The sequence below is a fragment of the Carassius carassius genome, chromosome 35 (assembly GCF_963082965.1).
Source record: "Carassius carassius chromosome 35, fCarCar2.1, whole genome shotgun sequence".
Classification (NCBI taxonomy): Eukaryota; Metazoa; Chordata; class Actinopteri; order Cypriniformes; family Cyprinidae; genus Carassius; species Carassius carassius.
The window spans coordinates 19,099,333-19,123,862 of record NC_081789.1 but is presented as its reverse complement, the minus strand read 5'-3'; the positions used below and the strand labels follow the sequence as shown (position 1 = coordinate 19,123,862).

At 38.5% G+C, this 24,530-nt stretch overlaps 2 protein-coding genes across 12 annotated transcripts in view; one reads left to right on the top strand and one right to left on the bottom strand.

Moving 5' to 3' along the window:
• LOC132116146 (high affinity cAMP-specific 3',5'-cyclic phosphodiesterase 7A-like) overlaps positions 1–18,113 on the top strand; it is a 45,303-nt gene extending 27,190 nt beyond the window's left edge. For 2 of the 7 annotated variants that reach the window (XM_059524766.1, XM_059524771.1), the window contains exons 2-14: positions 7,345–7,405; positions 9,568–9,612; positions 10,645–10,734; positions 12,117–12,268; positions 12,406–12,469; positions 12,679–12,774; positions 13,303–13,403; positions 13,504–13,635; positions 13,768–13,859; positions 14,323–14,467; positions 14,823–14,919; positions 15,015–15,095; positions 16,314–18,113. In XM_059524766.1, the coding sequence (XP_059380749.1) occupies positions 7,345–7,405; positions 9,568–9,612; positions 10,645–10,734; positions 12,117–12,268; positions 12,406–12,469; positions 12,679–12,774; positions 13,303–13,403; positions 13,504–13,635; positions 13,768–13,859; positions 14,323–14,467; positions 14,823–14,919; positions 15,015–15,095; positions 16,314–16,537 (1,380 nt within the window). In that variant the 3' untranslated portion in view covers positions 16,538–18,113. Of the gene's footprint in view, positions 1–7,344; positions 7,406–9,567; positions 9,613–10,079; positions 10,113–10,644; positions 10,735–12,116; positions 12,269–12,405; positions 12,470–12,678; positions 12,775–13,302; positions 13,404–13,503; positions 13,636–13,767; positions 13,860–14,322; positions 14,468–14,822; positions 14,920–15,014; positions 15,096–16,313 lie in introns of all 7 variants that reach the window. The other 5 variants (XM_059524765.1, XM_059524768.1, XM_059524767.1 and 2 more) reach the window with 5 other exon arrangements.
• A 1,566-nt stretch (positions 18,114–19,679) lies between these two features.
• LOC132115732 (mitochondrial fission regulator 1-like) lies at positions 19,680–24,181 on the bottom strand. 5 transcript variants are annotated; one of them, XM_059524141.1, is made up of 8 exons: positions 24,065–24,181; positions 23,445–23,538; positions 23,256–23,357; positions 21,859–21,986; positions 21,562–21,788; positions 20,515–20,731; positions 20,253–20,421; positions 19,680–20,167 (listed from the first exon to the last, which is right to left on the bottom strand). In XM_059524141.1, the coding sequence occupies exons 2-8, from the start codon at positions 23,478–23,480 to the stop codon at positions 20,120–20,122; spliced, it is 927 nt and encodes a 308-aa protein (XP_059380124.1). In that variant the 5' UTR covers positions 23,481–23,538; positions 24,065–24,181; the 3' UTR covers positions 19,680–20,119. The 5 variants fall into 5 exon arrangements, with proteins under 5 accessions (XP_059380124.1, XP_059380126.1, XP_059380122.1 ...); XM_059524143.1 differs by having other exon boundaries at positions 23,445–23,520; XM_059524139.1 differs by lacking the exon at positions 24,065–24,181 and adding an exon at positions 23,993–24,057.
• Positions 24,182–24,530: the final 349 nt, after the last annotated feature.

The following is a 24,530-nucleotide window of genomic DNA, read 5'->3' as shown; positions in this document are numbered from 1 at the left end:
GGCGACAAGGAACTCCCAGCACCGGGCCCTGATTCAAGAACCAAGGTTTCCTCCACATGTCTAAGGCACGAAGGCACCGCCGCGTGACCTTGATAACTCGACGTGGATTTCCCCTCGGGGAAAAGCCCTTGGACTTGAGCCACCACTGTAGGGGTCTCATGTACAGCAGGCCAAAAGGTATCACGTTGGACGCAGCTGCCATCAGCCCTAACAATCTCTGGAATTGTTTGACAGTGAGTGACTGGCCTTCTTTGACTCTCTCGACTGATGTGAGGATCGACTCGATCCGAGCAGGAGACAAACGTGCCTGCATCGTGGTCGAATTCCACACTACGCCTAGATAGGTGGTTCTCTGAACTGGAGAAAGTACACTCTTCTTGGCGTTTAGTCTCAAACCCAGCTCCCCCATGTGTGCGAGAACGACATCTCGATGTCGAGCCGCCATCTGCTCTGATTGAGCTAGGATCAACCAATCGTCGATATAATTTAAAATGCGGATGCCCTGCATACGGAGGGATACCAGAGCCGCATCCATACATTTCGTGAACGTGCGGGGTGAGAGTGCGAGGCCAAAGGGAAGTACTCGATATTGATAAGCTTTGCCCCCGAAAGCGAACCTCAGAAACTTCCTGTGTTGTGGAAGGATGGATATGTGGAAGTATGCGTCTTTGAGATCTATTGTGACAAACCAGTCCTCGGATCTGATTTGAGCTACAACCTGGTTGACAGTGAGCATCTTGAACTTCAGTGACATAACTGAGCGGTTCAGGAGACGCAAGTCTAGGATCGGACGCAACCCCCCATCCTTCTTTGGAACTATGAAATACCGGCTGTAAAATCCGGATTCCCTGTCTAGAGGAGGGACCACCTCGATGGCCTCCTTCCTTAATAGGGTATTCACTTCTTGTTCCATAGCCAGAGCCTGCTGGGGGCCCACCACAGTCGGTGTAACCCCGTTGAACTTCGGTGGTGGATGACCGAACTGAATGCAATAGCCTCTTTCTATTGTACGCAGGACCCATTGAGATACATTTGGCAGTAGCTTCCACGCTGCTAAATAATCTACTAAGGGAATCAGTCTCTCGAGACTGACCTCTGGTGTAAGAGGCCCCCGAAGGGGCGGCGAGCATCCCAGCTCCGCTACGCTCACGGGCGGAAGTAACTGGGAGTGGCGCTCGCTGGAGGCCGCTGCGCCCTGAAACTCTGGCAGGGTTGGCAGACCGACCTCCTGAGGGTACTGAGGTGAGACGGGCACCGTGTAATGAGGTGAACCGCGCTCTACCCCAGCAGGGGCTACCCTCTGGATCCTGGCGTCAGGATCTTTTCGTCGAGGACTTCCGGGCTTCGATGACAGATCTTAAATCGGCTTTCGCCCTAGAAGCCCCCGACTCAGAGCGTCGTTGCCCTCGGTCCCGACGTGGGGGAGCACGAGTGGCGACGCTCTGCTTCTGCGCTTCCCGGTGTGAGGAGCCGGTATGTGGCGTGGTCATCTCCCGCCCAGATGCACCACGAGAGCGACGAGGGAGGAAACTCTGGAACGCCGCCGCCTGCTTGTGCGCCTCCTGGAACCTGTCGACGACAGTATTAACTGTGTCGCCGAACAGGCCCGAGGCTTGAAGCGGGGCGTCCAGGAGGCAGACCCTGTCTCGTTCTTTAATTTCTGACAGGGTCAGCCACAAATGCCTCTCCGCGGCCACTAAAGCTGCCATAGACCGCCCAATTGCGCGAGCGGTCTCCTTAGTGGCGCGGAGGGAGAGATCAGCGGTCTTTCTGAGTTCTTCAATCTCTTCAGACTTAATCCCCTCCCCCTCATCGACATCTCTCAGCAGGTCGGACTGCCATAGTATGAAGGCACGCCCCAGCCTGACCTGCTGCCACATAACCTTTGCCCACTAGCGATGATGTAACTCGAAGCGGCTTAGTGGGCAATGTCGGAGCCTTTAGAGACGAGGCCGAACCGGGTGACAGATAGCCCGCAAGCGTCTGTTCAACCCGTGGCATCGCTCTATAACCACGCTCTCCCAGCCCCATCACGTTGCCATAATATAGTGAATCAGGGCCAAAGAGGCGGGTCGAATACGGGTGTTTCCACGATCTCGATAACTCATCATGGAGATCGGGAAAATATGGAAGGCTCCGACGTGGAGGTGGTTGCTTCGGCCGCAGAAAGCGTTCGTCTAATTTGCTTCTCTGCGGCTCAGTCTGTTTTTCAGCAGGCCAGTCGATTTTTAATTTATCTACTGCCCGCGTGACCACCTCCAAAAGCTCCTCATACTGGGGCGACAGGGGTGGCGAATCCCCAGCAACAGTCTCCACATCGACCTCCTCGGAGGACGAGAGGTGAAGAGCTGATCCCTCACCCTGGGGGGAAGAAACCGACGAGCGTGCTTCCGAACCCAGGGTTTGGGCGCCGGATCTGGCAGATGAGGAAGGAGATAAGGACTGGCCCGTCTCCATTCCTTCTGACAGATCCACCTGCGAACCCCACGAGTGCAGCAGCTGCTCTGCCTCGGCAGAAGCGGGGCCAGCACCGCGAGGAACGCTGGTGAAGGCTCCCTCCTCGAAGAGAGCCCTCCGGGATCGAAGCGTCCGCATTGGCAAACGTTCGCAATGCGGGCAGTCGGCCCCCTCGAGAGCCGACTCAGCGTGCTTCGATCCCAGGCAAGCCAAGCACAGCCTGTGTGTATCCCCACTCGTAATGTAGCGAGTGCAGGGAGGAACACACAGTCTGTAACGCGGCTTGGAATCGCCCTTCAAATGTTTGGTCTTTTGCTTCTGCTTAGGCATATTGAGCTGTTTTAGCGATCTTTTTAAGCTAAGGGACAGACAACAATAAATAGGACCAACAGGACAGACTTTTGCACATGCACACACAGAGCGCTTGCTGACAGATTCGAAGCTGAAGCCAGCTGCACGGCACGTGCTTTTATAGCTTCCTGGTCGCTACGTCACCCCGCCCGTGACGTCACGCCTTTCCGATGGACTGATTGCACACGATATTCAGAGTCGGTCTCGTCAGGGACGTTCCCCAAAAGCGTTTCGACGCAGCTCGAGTTCCTGAAAAGGAACTACATTGAACTGGCCTTAAATTAAAAGATTAACTGTAACCATGTGAAATTAAAGGCAACAACTGCATAGTTCTACAATCCAAACAACACAATCAACACACATTCAATAAGATGTTTCTTAATCAGCATTCATTATTTTAGTTTTTAAATTTGGTTTTAAATTAAAAAAAAGGTCTTTACCAGTGAGACTAAATAAAAGTATGCTATATAAATAAAATTTCCACAATGTTAAAATCAAATAATGTTTGTGCGAATAAAACAAAGATGCAAAGTGTTTCATTCATCCAATTAAAAAAAAAAATTAGGGTAATGATTCACATCTATATTTTTTTACTTGAGCCAATGAAAAATAAATAACTTATTGTCTCAAGTAAAAAAAATATAGATGTGAATCATTACCCTAAAATGTTTTAATTGGATGAATGAAACACTTTTTTTCAGTGTGCTACAGCAGGTGATTTTTAAATAAAATTAAGTCTATGTAATTTTAAGGTAAAATAAAAATAATCATCCTAATGCAGAACTGACATTTATTTCTGGCTTTTCAAACGTGTATGCAAGTTCTAATTAAAAAACAAAACAAAAAAAAACATTTCAGTTTTGTCACAGTTTAGTCCGTTTCGTTTCTCATCCAACACGTGAGAAGTTGAGCTGAACATCTCTTCACGGTCTACTCGTGTTCAGGGCGCGGACCGGTACAGCTTTACTGCACGCAGGAAAGGGGCTCTTATTTGTGCGCCAGTACACCAACGGCTGATCGCTTCCTGCTATCTGTGCCTCAGACATCAAACTCTGCATTTCCAGTACTGATCGGCTGCCTGTGTCCTGCACACAGATTTCTAAATTCTCTTCCACACAAATGGCATAGCGAACGATTACAATGTAGTCTGTGCACGCAAGCGCACTTCCGGAAAAATCGGCCGAAAAAAGACCAAAAACCGGCCGATTGCCGATCGCGTATTTTAAGCAAAAACCGGCCGGTTACGATTTATGGCCGGTCAACCGGTGCATCCCTACTAAATATGGTTATTAGCATATTTATAGATATGTACTAATGTTGGTGTTTTTTTCATACTGTACTTTTTAATATTGTGGCACTTATTCCTTATTTTATATAGTTAATTGAATTTATTCTGGTTTTATTTTTTATTTATTAAGACAAAATAATACAGTATTTCACTATCAGTGATTTCAGGTTTTTATAAAATAATCTAAATATTAAAGGAGCTATGTGGAGGTTTTTACTTAAAAAAAATCTTTAAGATAGAGTTTTCATTTGTACATGTATGAGCCAACCATGATGTAAAAAAAAGAATGACACCTCGACTGTCCACCACGGTTGCCTCTATCAGCCTGTAGGCTCAATTGTGTGTGGAGGAGTCGGGCCCGAATTGGCGCGAAAATTCACAAAATGTGAAGTCATGCGCGTTCTCGTCTACTTGGGCTTACAACCGTACGGCATGCCAGCCATTATAGTAAGCAGCGGCAATAGTATTTTCAAATGGACTCTGCGGATGGAAAGAAGTGACCAGCCTCCAGCACAATTCAGACACCCACGGACACTCCTCGTAAGTAAAAAAAAAAAAAAAAGAGCGTGCGCACTGAGAACGAGCATGAGACTGGCTGCAGTTCCTCTAACGGCCACTGGTGTCAGTAACGGTTAGAAATTTCTGAACCTACGCAATGCTTCTTTAAATAATTAATATCAGGCAGGATTGAATGTCTCTTTATCCCCAAGTGTGTTCAAAGGCATATTTATAGATTTTCAATCATTATATGTTGGTGTTGTACCAAGTTTTACAAAACGCTAATATATTTACCATGTTATTAGGGGCCAAGCACCGAAGGTGCGTAGGCACCTATTGTAATCGTTGGCGTTCTTCTTCTTCCGCCGCAAGTCTATGGCAGCCCATAGAACCGATTGCGGGAAAGTTGTATAATTTGGCACACTGATAGAGGACAGTCCCAACATTAACTATAGCAAATTTGAAGTCTCTAACTCCTACTCTCTAGCGCCACCACTTGTCCAAACTTTCAATGTTTGTATGCTTATAACTTTTGAACCGTAAGCCAGAAAATAGAAATTATTTTTCCCTCTGAATCCTTGGCTCAAGCCAAGTCGATTTCAAAGATTCCAAAATTCAAGATTTGTTTTTTTCGCTATTTTCACATTTTTGAAAAACCTACTTTTTCGAACTCGTCCTAGACGATTAGTCCGATTGCCACGAAAATTGGCTCAGATCATCTTCAGACCTTGCAGGCAAAAGTGGAATTCAAGTTGATTCATCCAACTGTTTTCGAATGACACGTGAACAAATTTGACGAAAAGCACGCAAAAATACACGTGAGGCTATATCTCGGCAACAGTTTGGCATATTGAGACCAAACTTGGTGTGTGTCATAGTAACCATGACCTGAGACTACCTGCAGTGTTTCGACGCAGCGCCACCTAGTGGTCAGGAGATATGAAAAATGCATATTTTGGCTTATAACTTCTGAATGGTTTGGCCAAAAATCACAAAACTGGTCTCTTTAGATTCAGTGAGTCATGTCGAGTGGTATGATATCCAATTTTCCCGTGTCGGCCATTTTAGGCGTCGGCCATTTTGAATTATGTTTTAAAATGCTGTATTTTTTAACCCAGCATCGTATCGTTACGAAAATTACAAAAATATTCGTCTCCGTGCCCTGAAGGTACTCAAAAAGTTTGGTGGCAGCGCCACCTTGTGGTCAAGAGTTATAATGAAATATCACAAAAATGCTAATAACTTTTATATAAATTAGACTATTAAAATTAAAATGGTCTCCCTATATTCTCTGGGTCATGCCGAGAGCATTGATACCAATTATGCGAAAATTGGCCATACTTCCTGTCCGCCATTTTGATTAATGTTGAAAACCTACTTTTTCGAACTTCTCCTAGACCGTTAGTCCGATTTTCACCAAATTTGACGTGAATCATCTTCAGACCATGCTGGCAAAAAGTTATGGATTTCGTGTCGATATACGAAACGGTTCTCATTTAGCGCATCAACGAGTTTGCTGGAAGGATGCCAAAATGCATTTGAGGCTGTATCTCTGCAATGCTTTGACATATTTGCACCAAACTTTGTATGCGTCATCCACACCTCACACTGACCATGCCACATAAATTTGGTAACAGCGCCACCTATTGGTCAAGAGTAATAAACCATTCATTAACCATGAATAATTACAATTTTAAAAATGCTAATAACTTTTTAATGCTTTAGCCTATTGTAATGAAACTGGTCTCAAAATATTCCCTGGCTTATGCCGACAACATAGATACCACATATGTCAGATTAAGCTGGACTTTCCAGTCCGCCATTTTGATTTATGTTGAAAAGCTTCTTTTTCGAACTCCTCATCAACCGTAGGTCCGATTTTCACCAAATTTGAATCAAATGATCTTCAGACTGTGCTGACAAAATGTTATGGATTTCGTGTCGATAGACAAAACTATATTCGTATACCACAACGACGAATTCGAGCCATGATGCCAGAATGACACTTCAAGTTGTATCTTTGCAATGCTTTATCATATTGACACCAAACTTTGTGTGTGTTATTGTCATCTCACACAGAACACACTAAAATTATTTGATTACAGTGCCACCTGTTGGTCAAAAGTGATAGGCCATTTAATCTTATTACTAGTGGTTGTATTTATGATTTTTCAGCCATTTCAATTACAATCATCCTAAAATTGGTTTAATTGCTCATTGTTGGACTTTGTGTGATGCTCCATGCCATGCTTAGCTCCTAAATTTGCCGCTGCAGTGCTTGGCCCCGTAATTGCTGCTTGCAGCTATATTTTATATAGTACTCCAAGCTTTATCAATGGATGCTTTCTCTTCTCACAAGTTATCTTCAAGATCGTATGTTCATCTTTGGATTGTTTAGTGTGGATTGTTTATCTATGTACTTGAAAGACATTTCCCTTTAAAAGCACATTTTTCCTCTTAAAATCCCATTGACTCTGTAAAAAAATGTTTAGTATAAAAGCAATTTACAAATATTGGTTTTCATTAGAAGGTTCCAAAGAACAGATCAAAACATGAAAAAGATTTCTAAGAAAATTAGCAATAAAGGACTATTATGAGCTGAATTGCTTTCTTGAATTTGTGGTGGTGGTGTTTTTTTTTTAAGTCTTATTTGAATGTACACTGCTGAGCATTTGGCTTGTATATGAGTTTTTCCCACGTGTTTGAGTAAATGCAAATACTAACGTTTGTCTGCATCTCTTCCCCCGCAGAGACGCGGAGCAATCTCCTATGACAGCTCTGATCAAACCGCTCTGTATATTCGCATGCTAGGTAAGCATCATCTTCCCTGCTTAATGCATGCACACACACACACGCACACACACAAACACACACTCAACCTTTAAACAAATTCAGACACAGAGTAGATGTACCGCTCTGCACTGGAAGTTACCAAGCGCAGCACATTATACAACAGATTGTGTAACAGAGAGGATGGAGAGCCTCAACCATCAGTCAAAAAGCCTCTGATAATCTCTTCATTACATCCACAGCTTAAGTCATTCCTCAACTGGGAATTGCTTAGCGTTTCTGTGAATTTTCCTTTGATTTAATACTTATCAAGCCTCGACTCGGCCTGATTGCTGACCCCAGGGACCTCCAAGAGTTTTATCTGTGCCCCTTTTAACTTCATAAGACAGCACTGAAAGATCTGACAGGGCCTGATGTTTAAACATTGCGTACGAACAAAATGCACATCGAAAAAGCACTTATTCAGTCTCATGTTGGATTAACCAAGGAATCAGTTAAGGTTTATGCCAAGGTTCCTCAAATCTTGCCCTGGAGGGCCAATGCGCTGCAGAGTTGCACTGCAAACTAACCGAACTGTGATTTTCTAATGATCCTGAAGACATTGATTAGCAGGATCAGGTGTGTTTAATTAGGGTTAGAGCTAAAGTCTGCAGGGAAGTGGATCTTGTGGGCCAGATTTGAGTCATTGTTTTGTATCAGGAAATTTTGATTACGGGTTAAGTATATTTAGAAATTTTATGGAAAACTAGAGCAGTTTATCACCTCTCTCATCAACACAGGTGAAATTTACAACCTGCATCATTTTTTTTTTATTTTTTATTTCTAGTATTGTGAAATGCAAAGGGTCACGTATAGATGGCAAAATGAAATAAAACCAGTATTTTATTACTATTTTATGTTATTTTTGTAATTTTTATTTATAGATATTGGGCACTAATGGATAATTTTCGTGCTGTTGGATTTCTTTATTTTTTTTCTGATTTAAGGGATAGTAATAGAGTGCAAAAGTTGGGTTCCGGAAGTAAAAGCTTCTTCTTTTTTTTAATGAAAACTTACAAACCTTTAAAGACAGAGCTGTTGTGAGGTTTTTAAAATAATCATGTACCAATGGAATATATAATAAAAACTACATTACCCATGATGCTGTGCAGGACAATGGCACCAATCACAGAGCAGCAAATCATGCAAGAAGGGAATCTTAAATATTTGTGTAAATAGGGATGTTTTCTTTAAAAAAAAACAATAACTATCTATCTATCTATCTATCTATATATATATCTATATATATATATATATATATATATATATATATATATGTATATGTTTCTATAGATACAATTACAAACTTAAAATTAGTATTTTTAAATTTCGTTTTAAATCTCACCATAATTGTCATTCGCAATGCTTCATGGGATTGTAGCTGTTCCCCTCACTTAAGCCGTTAAGTACAAGCCATTAATCCTGCATGTTTGTCTTTTTATCTGATTTTCAAATACGTTTTTTTTTGTTTTGTTTTTTTGCTACAAATATAAGTTAAGGTTTCGGTTGGATGGCTTGGTTCATGGCTTATGAGGCTTTAACAAAGACTTTTAAATAAATCCTTTTGGGGGAAAAATGAATGGGAAAAATACTTTCAAAACCAGTGCTGCTAAAAAAAAGTTGGCAGGCACTATTGCGCTATAGTTTACAGTTTATATAGTTTATGGTAAAAATGTAACCCTTTGAGAGTAAAAAGTCAAAGACATAGCATGCAATTTGCATTTTTTTTTGTATAGATTTATCAGCCATGCTTCAGCAATAATCTGAAAATAGTTATCAGTATATAATATTGTGCAGAATTTCAGTATCTGTGCATGAAACCTACGTAAATTTTAAACATGATGCCTGTGATCTGTGCTGTCAGAGATTTTACGCAACAGTGTACTAAGAAGGTGGTGGTACCACATGTTCCACATTAGATCGATTTGACTGACATTTACACCAATTCATCACTTCCCAATCACACTGACTGCTTTGCTTTCTGTCACTGTACCATGAATTAGTAAAGCCCTAGAACATCATAACCACCTGGAGTCTCTACACGTTCAGTAACATCACCTCCTCAAGCATGTAGCCAACAGCCTAGTAAAGCTAACCCTGACCTAATATTTGATCGTAATTTCTTTTTTTGCTTTGTTTTTAAGCTGTGACAAACAAAACAATCAAACCCACATTCGTGTTTACACCAGGTATGAACCAACACATCTCACCAGGAGAGACAAACCCGCTCACTCGCTTTCACGGCCTTTCCTTTTAATAACTTTTCCACACAATTCCTCCTTAAAGACCTGCGTCAGAGGGCACTGTCTAATCAGCGGCATTTCTCACATTAAAATGTCTTCTTATAATATTAGTGGGTCAGAAGATGCGTACGAGAGGTTTGGTGCAAAAACAGAAGACGAGAGCGCACTTTTGGTTTCCATAATGTGGTCTTGCTTGCTCAACCTGCGCGGCTTTTCTTCTGCATGTCTGTTTTAGTTTTTTTTTTTTTCTGATTCACTTGTTGCATGTGCTACACTCTTGTACGGTCGTTCTGACTCTATGATTTTTTGTTGTTGTTGTTGTCGTTTCGTTTGAGTCTCATGTCTGTCTTTTTTTATTTATTTGAATCGTGTTTTTTATGTAATTGTAATTCACAGTTTTGGTATTTTGATAGGAGCTTGTGTAATATTCAAACAGCTGTTTTCAAGTAAGTAAATATACTGCTGGGAGGCTATTTTATTATTTGTTTATTGACTTATTTACACGCACATGACGTATTTTTTACTGCACATGAATTCCAATCAGTAGTGACTGACATGCTGGCGGCTTCCATTACTCAGTAAAAGTTTATGCGTCCCCCTCCTTCTCCCTGTCCATGCAAATACACGCACACACACAGCCAGAGTTTGATGAAAAGGCCTATTGAATGACTTTTGAACAGATGTGACTTTAGAGCTTTGGCCAGCCTCATTGAAGTCCCTCTGATTTCCTCTCCATTCTGTCCTGGGCTGAAGCACAAGCTTGTCTTTCTTCCATGCGTCCTCCTTTGCTCCTAGCCGTCTGAATACTAATGCATAAGTCCCTCTGGCATGGCGATGCATGGTCTGTTCCCTGTCCTCACCTTTCCCCCCATCCGTCAGCAGTGTGTATATCTGTCCCCCTGTATCCAGGCCTGTAACCTGCTGTATGTTGTGTTTGCTGACAAATATCTTGAGGACTTGTGTGTTGATGTCTTCTAGGAGATGTGAGAGTGAGAAGTCAGGTAGGCTTTGAACCTGAACGAAGAGGCTCGCACCCGTACCTGGGCGTCGATTTCCGCACATTACACTGTAAGTACCCAAATTAGCACTCACACACATCCCTAGCTCTGTAGCACAATAGAGCAGCTTTGTATCGGAGGTATTTTATCACGGTTATTTGAATATGTTTAAAGCTTTGAACCAAATCAACAAACTCTGAAAATAATTCTTGAAAATCAAAAATTAGACCATTTCGGGATGAGCTATTAGACAATGAATGAAGCGAATCAGTTTAATTTGAAACTATTTTCTGTTTTGAAATTATCACTATTGTCTTTTATGTTGTTAATGTGCGGTCACAGTAGAGATTTTCAAAAAAGTCACTTTCAAACCTGTCAAAGTGGCAAATACACTTAAACACGAGCGAAATCCGCACAAGAAAATTTTCGGCAGTTACTCAAAACTCCCAATCCTGCTGATTCCTATTGAAATGAAATGGATTTTACCAGCAAAATTTAAAGGGGTTAATGATCCAAAAATAAAAATTTCATAATTTACTCAAACCTGTTTAAGTTTCTTTCTTCTCTTGAACACAGTATAAGATATTTTGAAGAATGTTGGTAACCAAACATTTGACGGTAGCCATTGACTCCATAGTTTTTTTTTTCAATACAATAATAAATAAAAACACTGGTAGGTAGTTACGTTTTAAAAGCTCTTTTTTTTTACATATAACATTTATTTTGTCTGAGAATTTAAATGGGATTTTTGCTTCTGGAGGACTGGGAATGTCACTTAAGAAATAAGTAAAGAATTAAATTATAAATGTAATAATTTAGAAATAAATATGAAATTCTTAAAAAAAAAAAAAACCTATTCATTTATTTAACTACACATTAAACCATTTTTTTATTTGTCAGTTTGAAAGTAATGTCTATTTACATTTTCATTTAAAAAAAAAGAAAAACATTAAGTGGTTTATTTTTCAAGTGGCGCTTCTCATTCAACCTTATGTTTGTTATCCCGTTAATATATTCTAACCTAATTATATTAAAGACGTTTTCTCCAGTTTTCATAGTCTCTCTGTCTGTGTTGATCTACCAATGTGGGCGAGCTGAATTCAGGAAAACGTACAGTTAGCACATGAAAAGATTTATTGCTCTTTTGTTGTGGTGAAATGAAACCCTGTTTTAAAGACTCTCTCCGGACTGGTTTTGCCTTTTGTGCTTCAGTCAGGCGTGACCCCTCGTAGGCTGCCTGAGCACCACAATCACAACGATAGCAACCAAAGTTTTAAACAGCAGGGGCTCCAGTCAGTGAGGCTGGGGGTGGATTTGGACAAGAACGAAAGCCAAAGACACTAAAAGCTTCTAATTTGAAAAGCAATTTCAGCTTAATTGTTGTGGATACTAATTTTAAGTGGCATTTTGCATTCCATGTCCTCTTTCTCATGTGTGTGTGTTTGTGCTCAGCCCGTGCTGAGTCAGCAGGGTCGATTCCAGCTCGGAGGATCCGGAGACTCTTTAGTTTCCAGCGACACCTGCTTTCGTCCCGTCTGCTGCGAGGAGCGCCACACCTCAACCCCCTCCACATCCTGGACGAGGACTACTGCGGTCAGGCCAAGGTATGGCACCACAAACACACTTTGTGATAAAATCCTGGTGACTTTAGTTTGTATTGAATATTCAACATTTGCAGTATAAATACATGACATATGGAGTTATTGATTTTTCATCTGTTCTCGCTCTCATTTTCTGACAGTGTATGCTTGAAAAGGTTGGAAGCTGGAATTTTGATATATTCCTCTTTGACAGACTTACAAATGGTAAATATTTATTTATTTCTGTGTGTGATTATGTGAGATTTGTTGTACTTTAGCGTCACTATATCAAGCCACATTGTATAAGTACACTTCTCATTCAGTTGTGGTCAACTCTGCCACCTGCTTGTTGCATCGTGGCTGTGCAGAAATGAGGATGAAGCTTTGCCTAGCCAAATTCATCCTTCCTCTTAAATTCTTTGTTGTTTTTGAAGGAAACAGTCTTGTCTTCTTGACATTTCATTTGCTGAACCAGTATGGCCTCATTGAGCTCTTCCAGTTAGACATGGTTAAAGTGCGTCGGTTTCTAGGTAAGTGTTTTTCATGTTTATGGCTGAAATTAACAATTAATTCTTCTTTTATTAATGGTATTTTAAAAGTATAGTCTTATTTTATTAAATACGCTTGATTAAAACAATGCAAAAATGCTAAATGTATGAATGTATATGCACTTAATTTGAACATTTTAAATTCAGACTATTGTAATTACTTTATAATGTCATGTAACATTTCAATGAAATTTCAGTCATTTCAAAGCTCAAATGTTTCACAACAAAAGAAAATATTTAAAATATATTAGTATTTTTTTATATATTAGTCCAGATTTACTTACATTTCGTCCTACTTAATAATTAGTAGTAGTATTTGTATTATAATAAACTTAATTGTTACTGTTATTTTTTATTTGCTTGCTTTTAGAATGTATTAAGCTTTTTTTGCAGAAATTAACTGACTGAGAATGAAATTAGTTGTTGATTGTCATCATATATTTAAATGATTATCCGCAGCCCTAATACACTGACTGTACTAATCTTGCTGAATTACTTGAAATGTTTCAGTTCTGGTTCAAGAAGATTACCACAATCAGAACCCTTACCATAATGCAGTCCATGCTGCTGATGTCACCCAGGCCATGCACTGTTACCTGAGAGAACCCAAGGTGATTGTCCCTTTATTAAATGTACCGTAATTGACTTTTAATGATTACATGTAGACTTACAGTCATCTCTTTGTTTGTGTGTGTGTGTGTGTATCCGCAGCTCGCCCAGTCCCTCACATCATTCGACATCCTCTTAGGGTTGCTGGCTGCGGTCACACATGATCTGGACCACCCTGGAGTCAACCAGCCTTTCCTCATCAAAACCAACCATTACCTTGCAGCTTTGTACCGGGTTAGAGCGCCGTCCAATGGGATTTAAGCACATCATTAGCTCCACAATCCTCTTTATGTTCTGAGTAAATTACTGTATTTGTAAACATGTCAAAGTCAATCGGCACTGGTGTGTGTGTGTGTCGCTCTGTAGAATACCTCGGTTCTGGAAAACCATCACTGGAGGTCTGCAGTGGGTCTGCTCAGAGAGACCGAACTCTTTTCCCATCTTCCTGCGGAAGACAGGTCTGTCTCTTCACTTCTTTTTAGACTAAATTTCTTTTGTTAATAAGTTACGGCTAATTACTCTACAAGCAAGTCATTTTTTTTCTTATTTGTTTATTTTTATAGCTTATTTAATTATTTGTTTTAATGATATTTTTTTCCTTTATTATTGTTATTATTATATTCTTTATTCACTCACTTTTAGGATGGACTTTTTTGCCAAGTGGAAATACTTATTTACATATTATAAGAATTATACATTACAATTATTAATTATAATCTATAACAATTCGATTTTTTTAACTCACTTTTGCTATGAACTTTTTTTCAAAATGGAAATACTTATTTGTAACAATTTATTACACTTACAAGAATTATAAATGTTATAATCAATTTATAAAAAGTAAACTACTGTCTCTTTAAGACTTTTCTATGTAAATGACCTCTGTTATGATTGACTGACTTTAATTGGTGTCTCTAACAGTCTGGGTATAGAGAGGCAGCTGGGGTCGCTTATTCTGGCCACAGATATCAGCCGACAGAATGAGTACCTGTCCCGCTTCAGGACACATCTGGATGAGAACGACTTGTGTTTAGGACACGCTTCTCATCGACATTTCGTTCTGCAGGTGGGAATGTACAATTTAGTATTAATTTCACTAAAAACAAACATTATGTAGTTTATATAAAGTTTTATTTACAGATTATATGCCAGCTTTGACTTAAAAATAAAATATAAATAAAATAATAAATTTGACGTTTGCTTTAAAAACAAAGGGGAAATAATTGTTAAATTATAGATAAGAAATTAGTTACATTTATTAATATATAATTTTAATTTAGTTGATTTTGGACACTATAAAGCTGTCTATAATGTACTTGAAGTTTGTGATGTCCAGATTTTAAGTGAAAGGGCTGCATACCATATTTTTAATAAAGACAGACACTCTTCGGCTCTTAAAACCAAATTGACATGTGTTCCAGATGGCCCTGAAGTGTGCAGATATCTGTAACCCGTGTAGACCCTGGGAACTCAGCAAACAGTGGAGTGAGAAGGTCACAGAGGAGTTCTTCCACCAAGGTAGCCAGTTCTCATGATGATCATGTTCTCTCCGTGTTCTGTTAGTTCACTGTGTTCAGAAGCTAATCTTTGTGCTCTGTTGTCGTCTTATTCAGGTGACATTGAAAAGAAGCATAAACTTGAAATAAGTCCACTGTGTGATAGTGAAGCCAACACCATAGCCAGTGTTCAAATCGGTAAGAACCAGGACATTCTCATTTCTGAGCTCACCCTGAATATAGGAGGAAAAGAATAATAGTAAAAATAAAATAGCCTATTGTATGTATATTGATTTAAGGCAAGACACTTGTTTTCTCTGACACTGTTTTCAGATTTTGAAGTATTTTGTTTCAGTAGTATTATCTTCTTTCAGACTTGTAGAAAGAAAATATCCAAAATACACATTTAAGTGTTTGATATATTTTCCAGTTTTATTCTTATTTATATCCTGAGGGGTTTTTACAGAAGGGTTTGTTCATATATCGATTGATTGATTTCTATAACATTTCATTCCTGAAAACATGGTGAATTTTCTGGCTGTTGAAAGATTTTTATAATTTATAGAGAGAAAAAAAGAGGGGAAAAAAGTTATTTACCTACTCAATTTATAGCATGAACCAGTCAATTCAGTCATAACCAGCCATATCTAATCATATCGCAATGGAGACATTGCTTCCTCTCATGTGACTTTCCCCCATTCATTCTCAATTACCCCCCCCCCCCCCACTAAGCCTAAGGCGCTAAGAGGTCTCTGTTGTAAGTCTATGGACTGAGGGGAAGCAAGCCTCCGCTCTAATTTTAGCTGCGGATGTCGCTGTTGGACAGTGTTACTTTATAATATGACTTTTAGACTTGTAATGTCATATTTAGTAATATTTGAGTTGTTTTATTTTTTTAATTCGTTTTATGAGGAGACATGAGGAAATACACACATACACACATATACAGTGTTTGTCTTTTTTGTTGTTTATATATGTGTGTGTATAAAATATAATAATTTAATAGTTATAATTATCATGAAAGTACATTTTATTTTTGATTTACATCTTAAATTCAATAAAGGTTTTACAGAAGGGATTTTAACTCTAATATGTCAACAAAATTAACTTTGAACCTGTCTTTATCCAGCGTTCAGATTTCTGTACTGGAAATGCATGCAAATGAGTGCATATTTAATTAGATAATAAAACAATTAAACAAAATTTCAGTCACTTGTAATACTGTACTGTAGTTGTACTGTGATGAAATGTAGTGTCTTGCCTTTTTTATAAAATTATAATAAAAATAATATATATTTATATATAATAATGCAATATGAAATAATGATATTATAATTCTCATTAAAATGAATAATTATTTATAAAGTCTGGCTGATATAGTGATCTCTGCCTCAGATTCTCTTTCTCTTCCACCAGGTTTCATGACTTATGTGGTGGAGCCTCTGTTTGCAGAGTGGGCGCGCTTTTCAGACACGCGGCTCTCTCAGACCATGCTCGGCCATTTGGGCCTGAACAAGGCCAGTTGGAATGCCATGGATCCCGAGACATCGGTGAGCTCCGAGGAGGGGGAATCCGAACCGGGCCGTCCCACAGAAGAGCCCAGTTCCAGAGCCTCATCTCAGGGAAGCCAAGAGTCATGACACCCCAGCGCTCGCAGAACACCTCTACTACCCTCAGCCAAACATCTTACATCACCCTTGAGTTGCTCGCCACCCATCTCCAACCAACCACTGATGATTTCTTTTCGTTCGTTTCGTTCTTTTTCGTTCGTTTGTTTGTTCGTCGATTTAATTTATTTAATTTTAAGCGCTCATTTACCCTTAAACATAGAGCAATACATAGATACCTCATTTGGCTACTGCTGCAATTTTGGTTTCTTTTAATTATTGTGATATTTATTTAAGCTTATTTGTTTCGTTTTTCTTTTTTCTTTTGGGTGTTACTAATTCAACTCTGATGCTTTGATTAAAGACTGTAAGGGAATGTGGGGTAGGAAGGAACCCCCTCCTATGGCTTTAAAGTGCCATTTTTGAAACATTGAATTGTTTTGAAAGTCATTTGAAACCCCTTGATTATTTAAAGGAGAGGTTTTTTACAACCACACCAAGAGACAATGTGTGTGAAACCGAATGTGTGCGAGCATGTTTGTGTGTGAGTGTGTGCCAGTGCTTCTGCAAATCAATCTTCCTCCTTGTGTACAAAAATACAAATGTGAAGAGCCCAGTCCTTTTGCTGCCTCTGAAGACTGTTTACACGTTGTTCCTAACTGAATCATGTTAGTTCTGTGATTATTGCCTTTTAAGCACAGATGTGAAGAACCACTTTTTTTTTTTATATACTGCTGATGATCAACAAAATCTGTCAGACTGCAACCCCATCAACAAGACTCATCAGATGTCATATGAATGCCATTTGTGCTCCATTGCATCTTTCTCTCCCCTGTATTTCAGACAATTGAAGGAACGACGCGTCGTGAAAGGTGGCAGAGATGAACCCTTTTGACCATGGAAGAAGGATTAATGTCACGGGACATGTAGCTGAATGGACTCTCCATGGATTTTGCTCAGGGTTTCACCGACCTGCTTATTTAGGAGAAACAAGGAAGTAAAGGTGCCTTTTATAGGTAGCCACCACTCCTCTCTTTCTCTCTCCTCTGTATTTTGTAAAGAAAGATAAGTCCTTCTCAGAATGTCTCAAAGCCACTCTTGTCTCTTCGGAAGACTGCTACACAATGCCTTAAAACTATGCACAAAGCTAAGTGACCAAACCAGCTTTCGTTTTCATTTTAAACTCATCCCATTGTCTATTTAGTGCACTGTCTGACCCTTTGCCTTTCTGTTGTGGAGAAACCTTTTTTTATTTTAAGGAGGAGAATTGGTTTAATGATTTTATTTTTAACATTAAACATTCCATTATTGTGTATTGTTTTGGATTCTGTACAGAACGGACAGTTGATTTTTTTTTTTTTCGTTCTTCTCTTGATACTTGGAAAGGGAAGAGGTGCTTTATTTTAGGTGATTTGTATATTTGTTGTATAAGTGCTGTAAGACTGTTGATTTAAGAAAAAAAACTGTTTACAGTTTGTTGTAACAGCCATTTTGGGGAGACGACCTATGTGTCAAGCCATTTTGTAAAGGCTTTGCCATATAACCTTTTGATACATACTTGTTGCAGTTGCATTTTTGATGAATAAAACTTCACAAAATATTTCTCTACTGCATGGCATGAGCTCATGCTGTTCTATATGTTCAAATGTAACCAAGTAGAAACCACTTTACAGAAATGAAAAGACACTGACTGTTTTAAGTTTATTCAAGAAATTAAAGTAGTTTCAAATCGGTTCTGTAGTGTGAAATAAAATCAACCCATTTTACATAAATTATCACAGTCCATAATAAAACCAGAAATACATCTCTGACAGGAAATTCCCTTCAATTCTGAGGTACACTTCGTATGTGCTGGCCATTAAATCCAGTTTGAAATGAGAAATCCTATACTGTAATATAATTCAAATGCACTGACTATTGGTGCACAGAAGACATTTTAGATATATGTGCAAACATACAAACCTTTTAAGGTACAAACACTGTAAAAAATTCTGCTGATAGACTGAAGTCAGCACTGGACTAGAGATAACAAGCCTGACGTCATAGATAAACAAAACTACATTATTCAAGTGATTTATTAAACTGGTTAAATAACTAAATGACTTCCAGACCATAATCATTGAAATGTTCCAACATAATAAATTAGAACCTATAAAGGATTTTAAATTAGTGAGCAAATACTACTGAATGACAGCACCATCTAAACCTTATTTATGATGATTACAAAAGTGTGGTTCATAATTGCTAGTGGTCACATGTCAGAAAAACCTGAAGTTACTAAAGTTACCAGTAGTGGTCGACCGGCCAAGGCCGATATTTGGCATTTTGCAAATATCTGCATCGGCCGATAAGTTTTTCTGCTTTGTCGATGTGTTCTAGGCAGGACTTTTATTTTGATGGCGCTGAGAGCGGCAGCGCCTGAACACACAGTGCTCACATTCTCCCTCTCGTTCATCATTAACAGTTCGGTCTAATAAGGATTGAAGTCTGTCTAAACAAAGCAATTAATTAATTAACGTATACAAAAATTATTACGATTGCTTTTATATTATTAGTAATAGGCAAACATTATAATACTTTTCTCGTTTGCCGTCAGCATTAAGCAAATATGCATTTATATCATTAAAACAAATCTTTGAATGACTAATGAACATTTATTTTCACAAACTTAGTCAAATCCAGCTGTGAGATCTTGTGTAGTGAGCATTTTTATCCAGCATGATTGCTTGTTCTCAGTGATGTTTGGTCCGTGTGAATTGAATGCTTTAAACTCGTGATTTATTTTTCAAATTCAAATTATGCTATGCTTTATGCATTTGCCCACTGTCATATTCATGTCATGTTCACTGTGTGGTGTATGTAAAATGAGTGTTACCCTGGCTTTATTTGAAAAATATGATTCCCAATGCACACAAAATTCCCAGAATACTGAGTGACCTGTTGGTTACAGTGTTTCCTTCCTTTTTAATTATATTTTTATTAAATATTTATTCATTTGTGAAAAATACTTTGTCATCTAAAGTATATTTATTTGACTTCATTTTTTAATTCTTTGTCAAATTATTAAAAATTTCTTAAATATGAATTAAATATTTAAAAAAAAAAACTATATCGGTCGACCACTACTAGCAACTATGAATTATACCTTTCAAGCAGACACAACTTCTGTGCAAACAGGTATTTAAAATACACATAATATTACTGATAAATAACAATCCATACACTTTGGTGTTTTTGTTTTGAACATTATCCCTTCAAATATGAGGAATCAAACAAAGTCGAATACTTGCACTGTTGACCTTCAACAGATCCAGATAAATCCACATATAAAAATCATACATGAAACCAAACAAAAATAACACATTTCCCAGATAACTGGCATTAATGATGGAACTGGCTGCGGTACAAGATGTATTGATAGAGATTAACTTTACAAAGTGCAAATTACATCAAAATTCAATTGGGAAACTAGATCGACTGCATAGTGTTTGGCATTTGCATGCTCACATAAAAAACACTAACATTTTGAGGGCCAACAAGAAAAGTTAGCCGCTTATTGAAAATTAAAAGTCATCAGGTTAACTACATGAACCTGCTCAGATGAGTAGCTCCATCCTAGCAGAGTTTCCTCCTTCCATTTGACTTTAACATATGTTGGCCAAACTGCAAAATAAATGGCACAAAATGACTATGACACTAAAACAAAATACGTGAGAGAATTTTTTTCAAGAAATAGAATTTCTCTTACCAGTGGTGTTTCTACTTGAGTCTTATTCTCAGGGGCTGGCAAGTTAAAGTTGGCATCACATTCGCTGTCGTTCCGGTAGCGGTGAGAGAACTTGCGTTTCAGGGCCTCTGCGATTAATGCTGCAGCATCTGTGGGCTCAACAGGTCTTTGTTTCATATTCTCTTGATGACTGGGAACGAAACGATAATTGAACCTTCCTGCTAAGTGTTTATGATGAGGTTTGAATGTAATCACTGTCAAGATTAGGCACTATAACATTTACCTCTTAACTGAGCGCAGCTTCACTTTCCCAATGTCTTTCAGTATGTCTAGCATGTTGGGAAGATCTGGCTTTTTAGGTCCAGAGTCCAGTACGGTCTTCTGCTCTGCCTTTTTCCCACGCCGCTCTCGGATGAGGTCAATGGCACAATAGCTACTCTGCGTGCCAGGGGCAGGACACGGAGGAGGTGGTGGAGGTGGAACAGGAGTCATTGGTGGAGCTTGGGGTATGGGGGGGGGGGGACCACAAATTGCAACTTTAAATGGGTAAAAACGACCAATACCAAAGTATTTACTAGCAGAGTGCTATTTTATGTCTTTTGCAAGAACACCAACACTTCGCAAGCAAACGTGTTGAACATGCCTAATGGTAACATCACTGTGGCATATATTTGGGGCATAAAGAACAACTAACCATATTGTTGTTAAATTTTTGTAAATAAATTACTATATTTATGGTTGCATGCAACAAGGTGTGTGGGATTCATTCATTTTTGCTGTTAAATATAAATAAAAATATTAAACTAATTTTTCCATTTATTCAAATAAAGCTGAAAAAAAATGAAAACCATTAAACAGGGTTTCTGTAGGTTTTGTGAAGGTAAATTTACGACCTTTTTTAGGTCTTCATCACAGTTCATGATTGTAACAAGAACAAATATCTGCCTACAGGGTCAGAAAAAGTATTTTTTTCAAAGAGATTTTATTAAGGGAAAGTTATTTTATTTTTCTTACCCATTGACAGATATTTGTTCTTGATTTGAGCATAAACCCACTTAATTTAGATAAATTAATTAGAAAACAAGACTTTATATCTTCATTTTGCATCTCAGGTAAATGTATCTTGATTCAAGGAAGTTAAGATTTAGATTTTTTTTTTTTTTTTAATGCATGCAACATTTAATATCATAAATGTAAGACTTTCGGCCTTGATTCTTTGAGACCTTTAAAACTACAAAATATAATGTAAACTACAAATATCAAAACAAAAGCTACGTCAAAATACTAAAATGGTATATACACATAATACTGAAGTAGCACTGCAAATAACCTGTGGATTGTGCACTTTGCTCCTGTGCCTGAACGATCTGTGCAATTTGCGCTCTTAGTTTGGACAGCTCAGTTTCCAGAGCACTGAGCTTCTGAATGGCTTCATCGTTGATGATCGTCTGACTCTGTGGCGCAGATTCAACCTGATGCAAGCTGGGTAATGACCGCCGACGTCTCAGGGGTCTGCACTGCTGGGTGCGAAAAAACAACCCAGAATCTGCCACAAACCTGCAGAACACATATGATAATTAAAATATCCAAATTTATGTTTTCTAAATCAATTTAGAAATATTTTTACCTATTCCTGCCAGCACCATTGCTCTCTCCTCTGTCAATCCAGCCCACATCAGCAAGTGTGGCAACAAGTCCATTTGGCCCATTTGAATTGTTGAGGAAACTCGCTCCTGCAGCAAATGGATGAAGCTGCTAAATGACCCAAAGACAGTTTAAAAGACAGTTAATACACTGAACAAAATTATAAATGCAACACTTTTGTTTTTGCCCCCATTTTTCATGAGCTGACCTCAAACATCTAAAAAAAAGAAAAAAGCTGCACATTTTAGAATGGCCTTTTATTGTTGCCAGCCTAAGGCATACCTGTGCAATAATCATGCATCTTGATATGCCACACCTGTGAGGTGGATGGATTATCTCTGCAAAAGAGAAGTGCTCGCCAACACAGATTTAGACAGATTTGTGAACAATATTTGAGAGAAATAGGCCTTTTGTGTACATAGAAAGAGTCTTAGATGTTTGAGTTCAGCTCATGAAAAATGGGGGCAAAAACAAAAGTGTCGCGTTCATAGTATTGTTCAGTGTAATTACAAAACCTGCTCAGGGCACTTTACAAGTCTCACAACAACGACAAACAAAGCCCCACAGACACTCAAACAATGTCAGAACTACAACAGCAGAGCAAGCACCAAATGTTTTCACAGCCACAGCAAAGAAAAACGCAGCAGGGAAACCGGTTTAAACATTGCTTAGCAAATAATGAAGCAATTGGAACATTACAACAGCATTCAGCTCCTTTATCAAGAGGAAATCAATAATAATGCCAGTATTTTATAAAAAACAAACAAAGAAAACACTTTTTAAGCAAAACTTTTTTTTATAGAACTCTTGGCCTAGATTTTTCAACAATGATCTAGAGAACTGACCTAAAGCAGACATGCTGCATTCCTGACATACAGGACAGCTGGAAGGAAGGGCAGAGAAGAGAGAAAAATAGACAGTAATAAAATTTTCAAGGTGAATTTAATGTCATCATACTTTTGTTGTAAAGGTTAAACGGTAGGGAAAGGCTAGATTAGATATTGTGAGCTGAAACCTGTCCTTGTGATTCATGATCCATGTTTATTGTCAGCACACTGATGGAATCAAAGCAGAACAGGACAGAAATATGACGACATGGCAGAACTGAATAATGAAAGGCCAAGGATGGAGAATGTTAAAGGTTTTGAGAGGCAAAACTACAATAAAAGTGGAAAACACTGATAATAATGGAATGAAAATGAATGAAGACTACCTGAAAATACTAACAAAGAAAACATAAAAAGACAAATATTTAAAAACATAAGAGGCACTCAAAATCATTTGTAAAGATCCTTTGAATTGGCTGTTGAAAGAATAACAAAAATTTTATATTTTTTTATGTTTTTGACACATTTGATTGAACAAAGACTGGTATTTTACCTGAAAATGGACACAAGGGCAGGGTGCTAAGGGAAGATTTGTGGCAATTCTTCTGACAATACTCCTGGATGACCCATAGGGCTTTGATGATGATCCTATAGCCTAAGAGAAATATAAATATACTCATTCTTCTAATCACAGGATGGGTGCATGATAGAAATGTACATATAATTCTGTGTATGAACTTACCAGGTCCATTTCTATCCGTTTATGATTTCCACTCATCTTGTTACTTCACTTACAGATCTGTCTCATCTATAAGGATCTGTGGATCAATGATCATCTTAAGAAAAAAAAACCTTGAAAGAATCACTTTTACACTTATGCTTTTAAAATAAGATCTTTAAGAGTACCCTGGTTTTCCAAATTAAAACGTTATGAACCCTGTAAACTGTCAGTCATTCTCATATAGCAGAAGAGCATCTTGTACAAACGTCTCTCCTCAACTCCTTCCTACTTTCCTAAACAGTCACTATGTGGCAAACATTGTCCAAGATGCTCATTTTACCAAAACACTTAAGTACTAAACATTTTGTAGTTGTTTCTTCGTAACGCACCTGAGTGTTTGTCACTAACGTTAATAGATACCGTAAACAGAGGACTGACGTTAGTGAACTGTCTACAAAATTTTATACAAAAAGGTTAAAGGCGCTAAAACCCAAGCGTTATAGTTTCAGTGTTGCATTAAACGCTCTGTTAGTTGTATTACATATTACAAGTAAACATCGATGTTTTACCATGTAAAATACAGTGTAACAGATTTCAAGTGGGATCCTGGCTGTGCTACGCTAACGCTATCCAGCGCTTACCTGTGTTTTCCACATTGCGGGATCAGTCGTTTGGGAAGAAGGGCGGGACATAACATATTGGCCAATGGGGTTTGAGAATATTCCAACAATGGGTGGGTTCTATGCATAGACAGTAAAAGTGAGTACGGAGTCAACCACTGGTTTAGAGCATAGAGGTTTAGAGTAGTGGATTGACAATACATGTCCAGTCATAATTGAGTTGTGACCAGGTTGTGACTCACATACGCGAGGCATGCAGGAACGCATCCATGGAATGGATTTGCTGAATTTCGGTTTAAAAATAAGACACTTTATGTTATTAATTTATTTTTGTTTAGTTTTTGTTTAGTTTTTTATTCAGAAATAAAAATCTCCATCTTAAAATCTGTCTATTAACTTAAAAATGTTTTATAAAGGACAATACTAAACAATAACACCACCACCAACAACAACAACAAAAAAAGATTGGTTATTTGGAAATCATTTA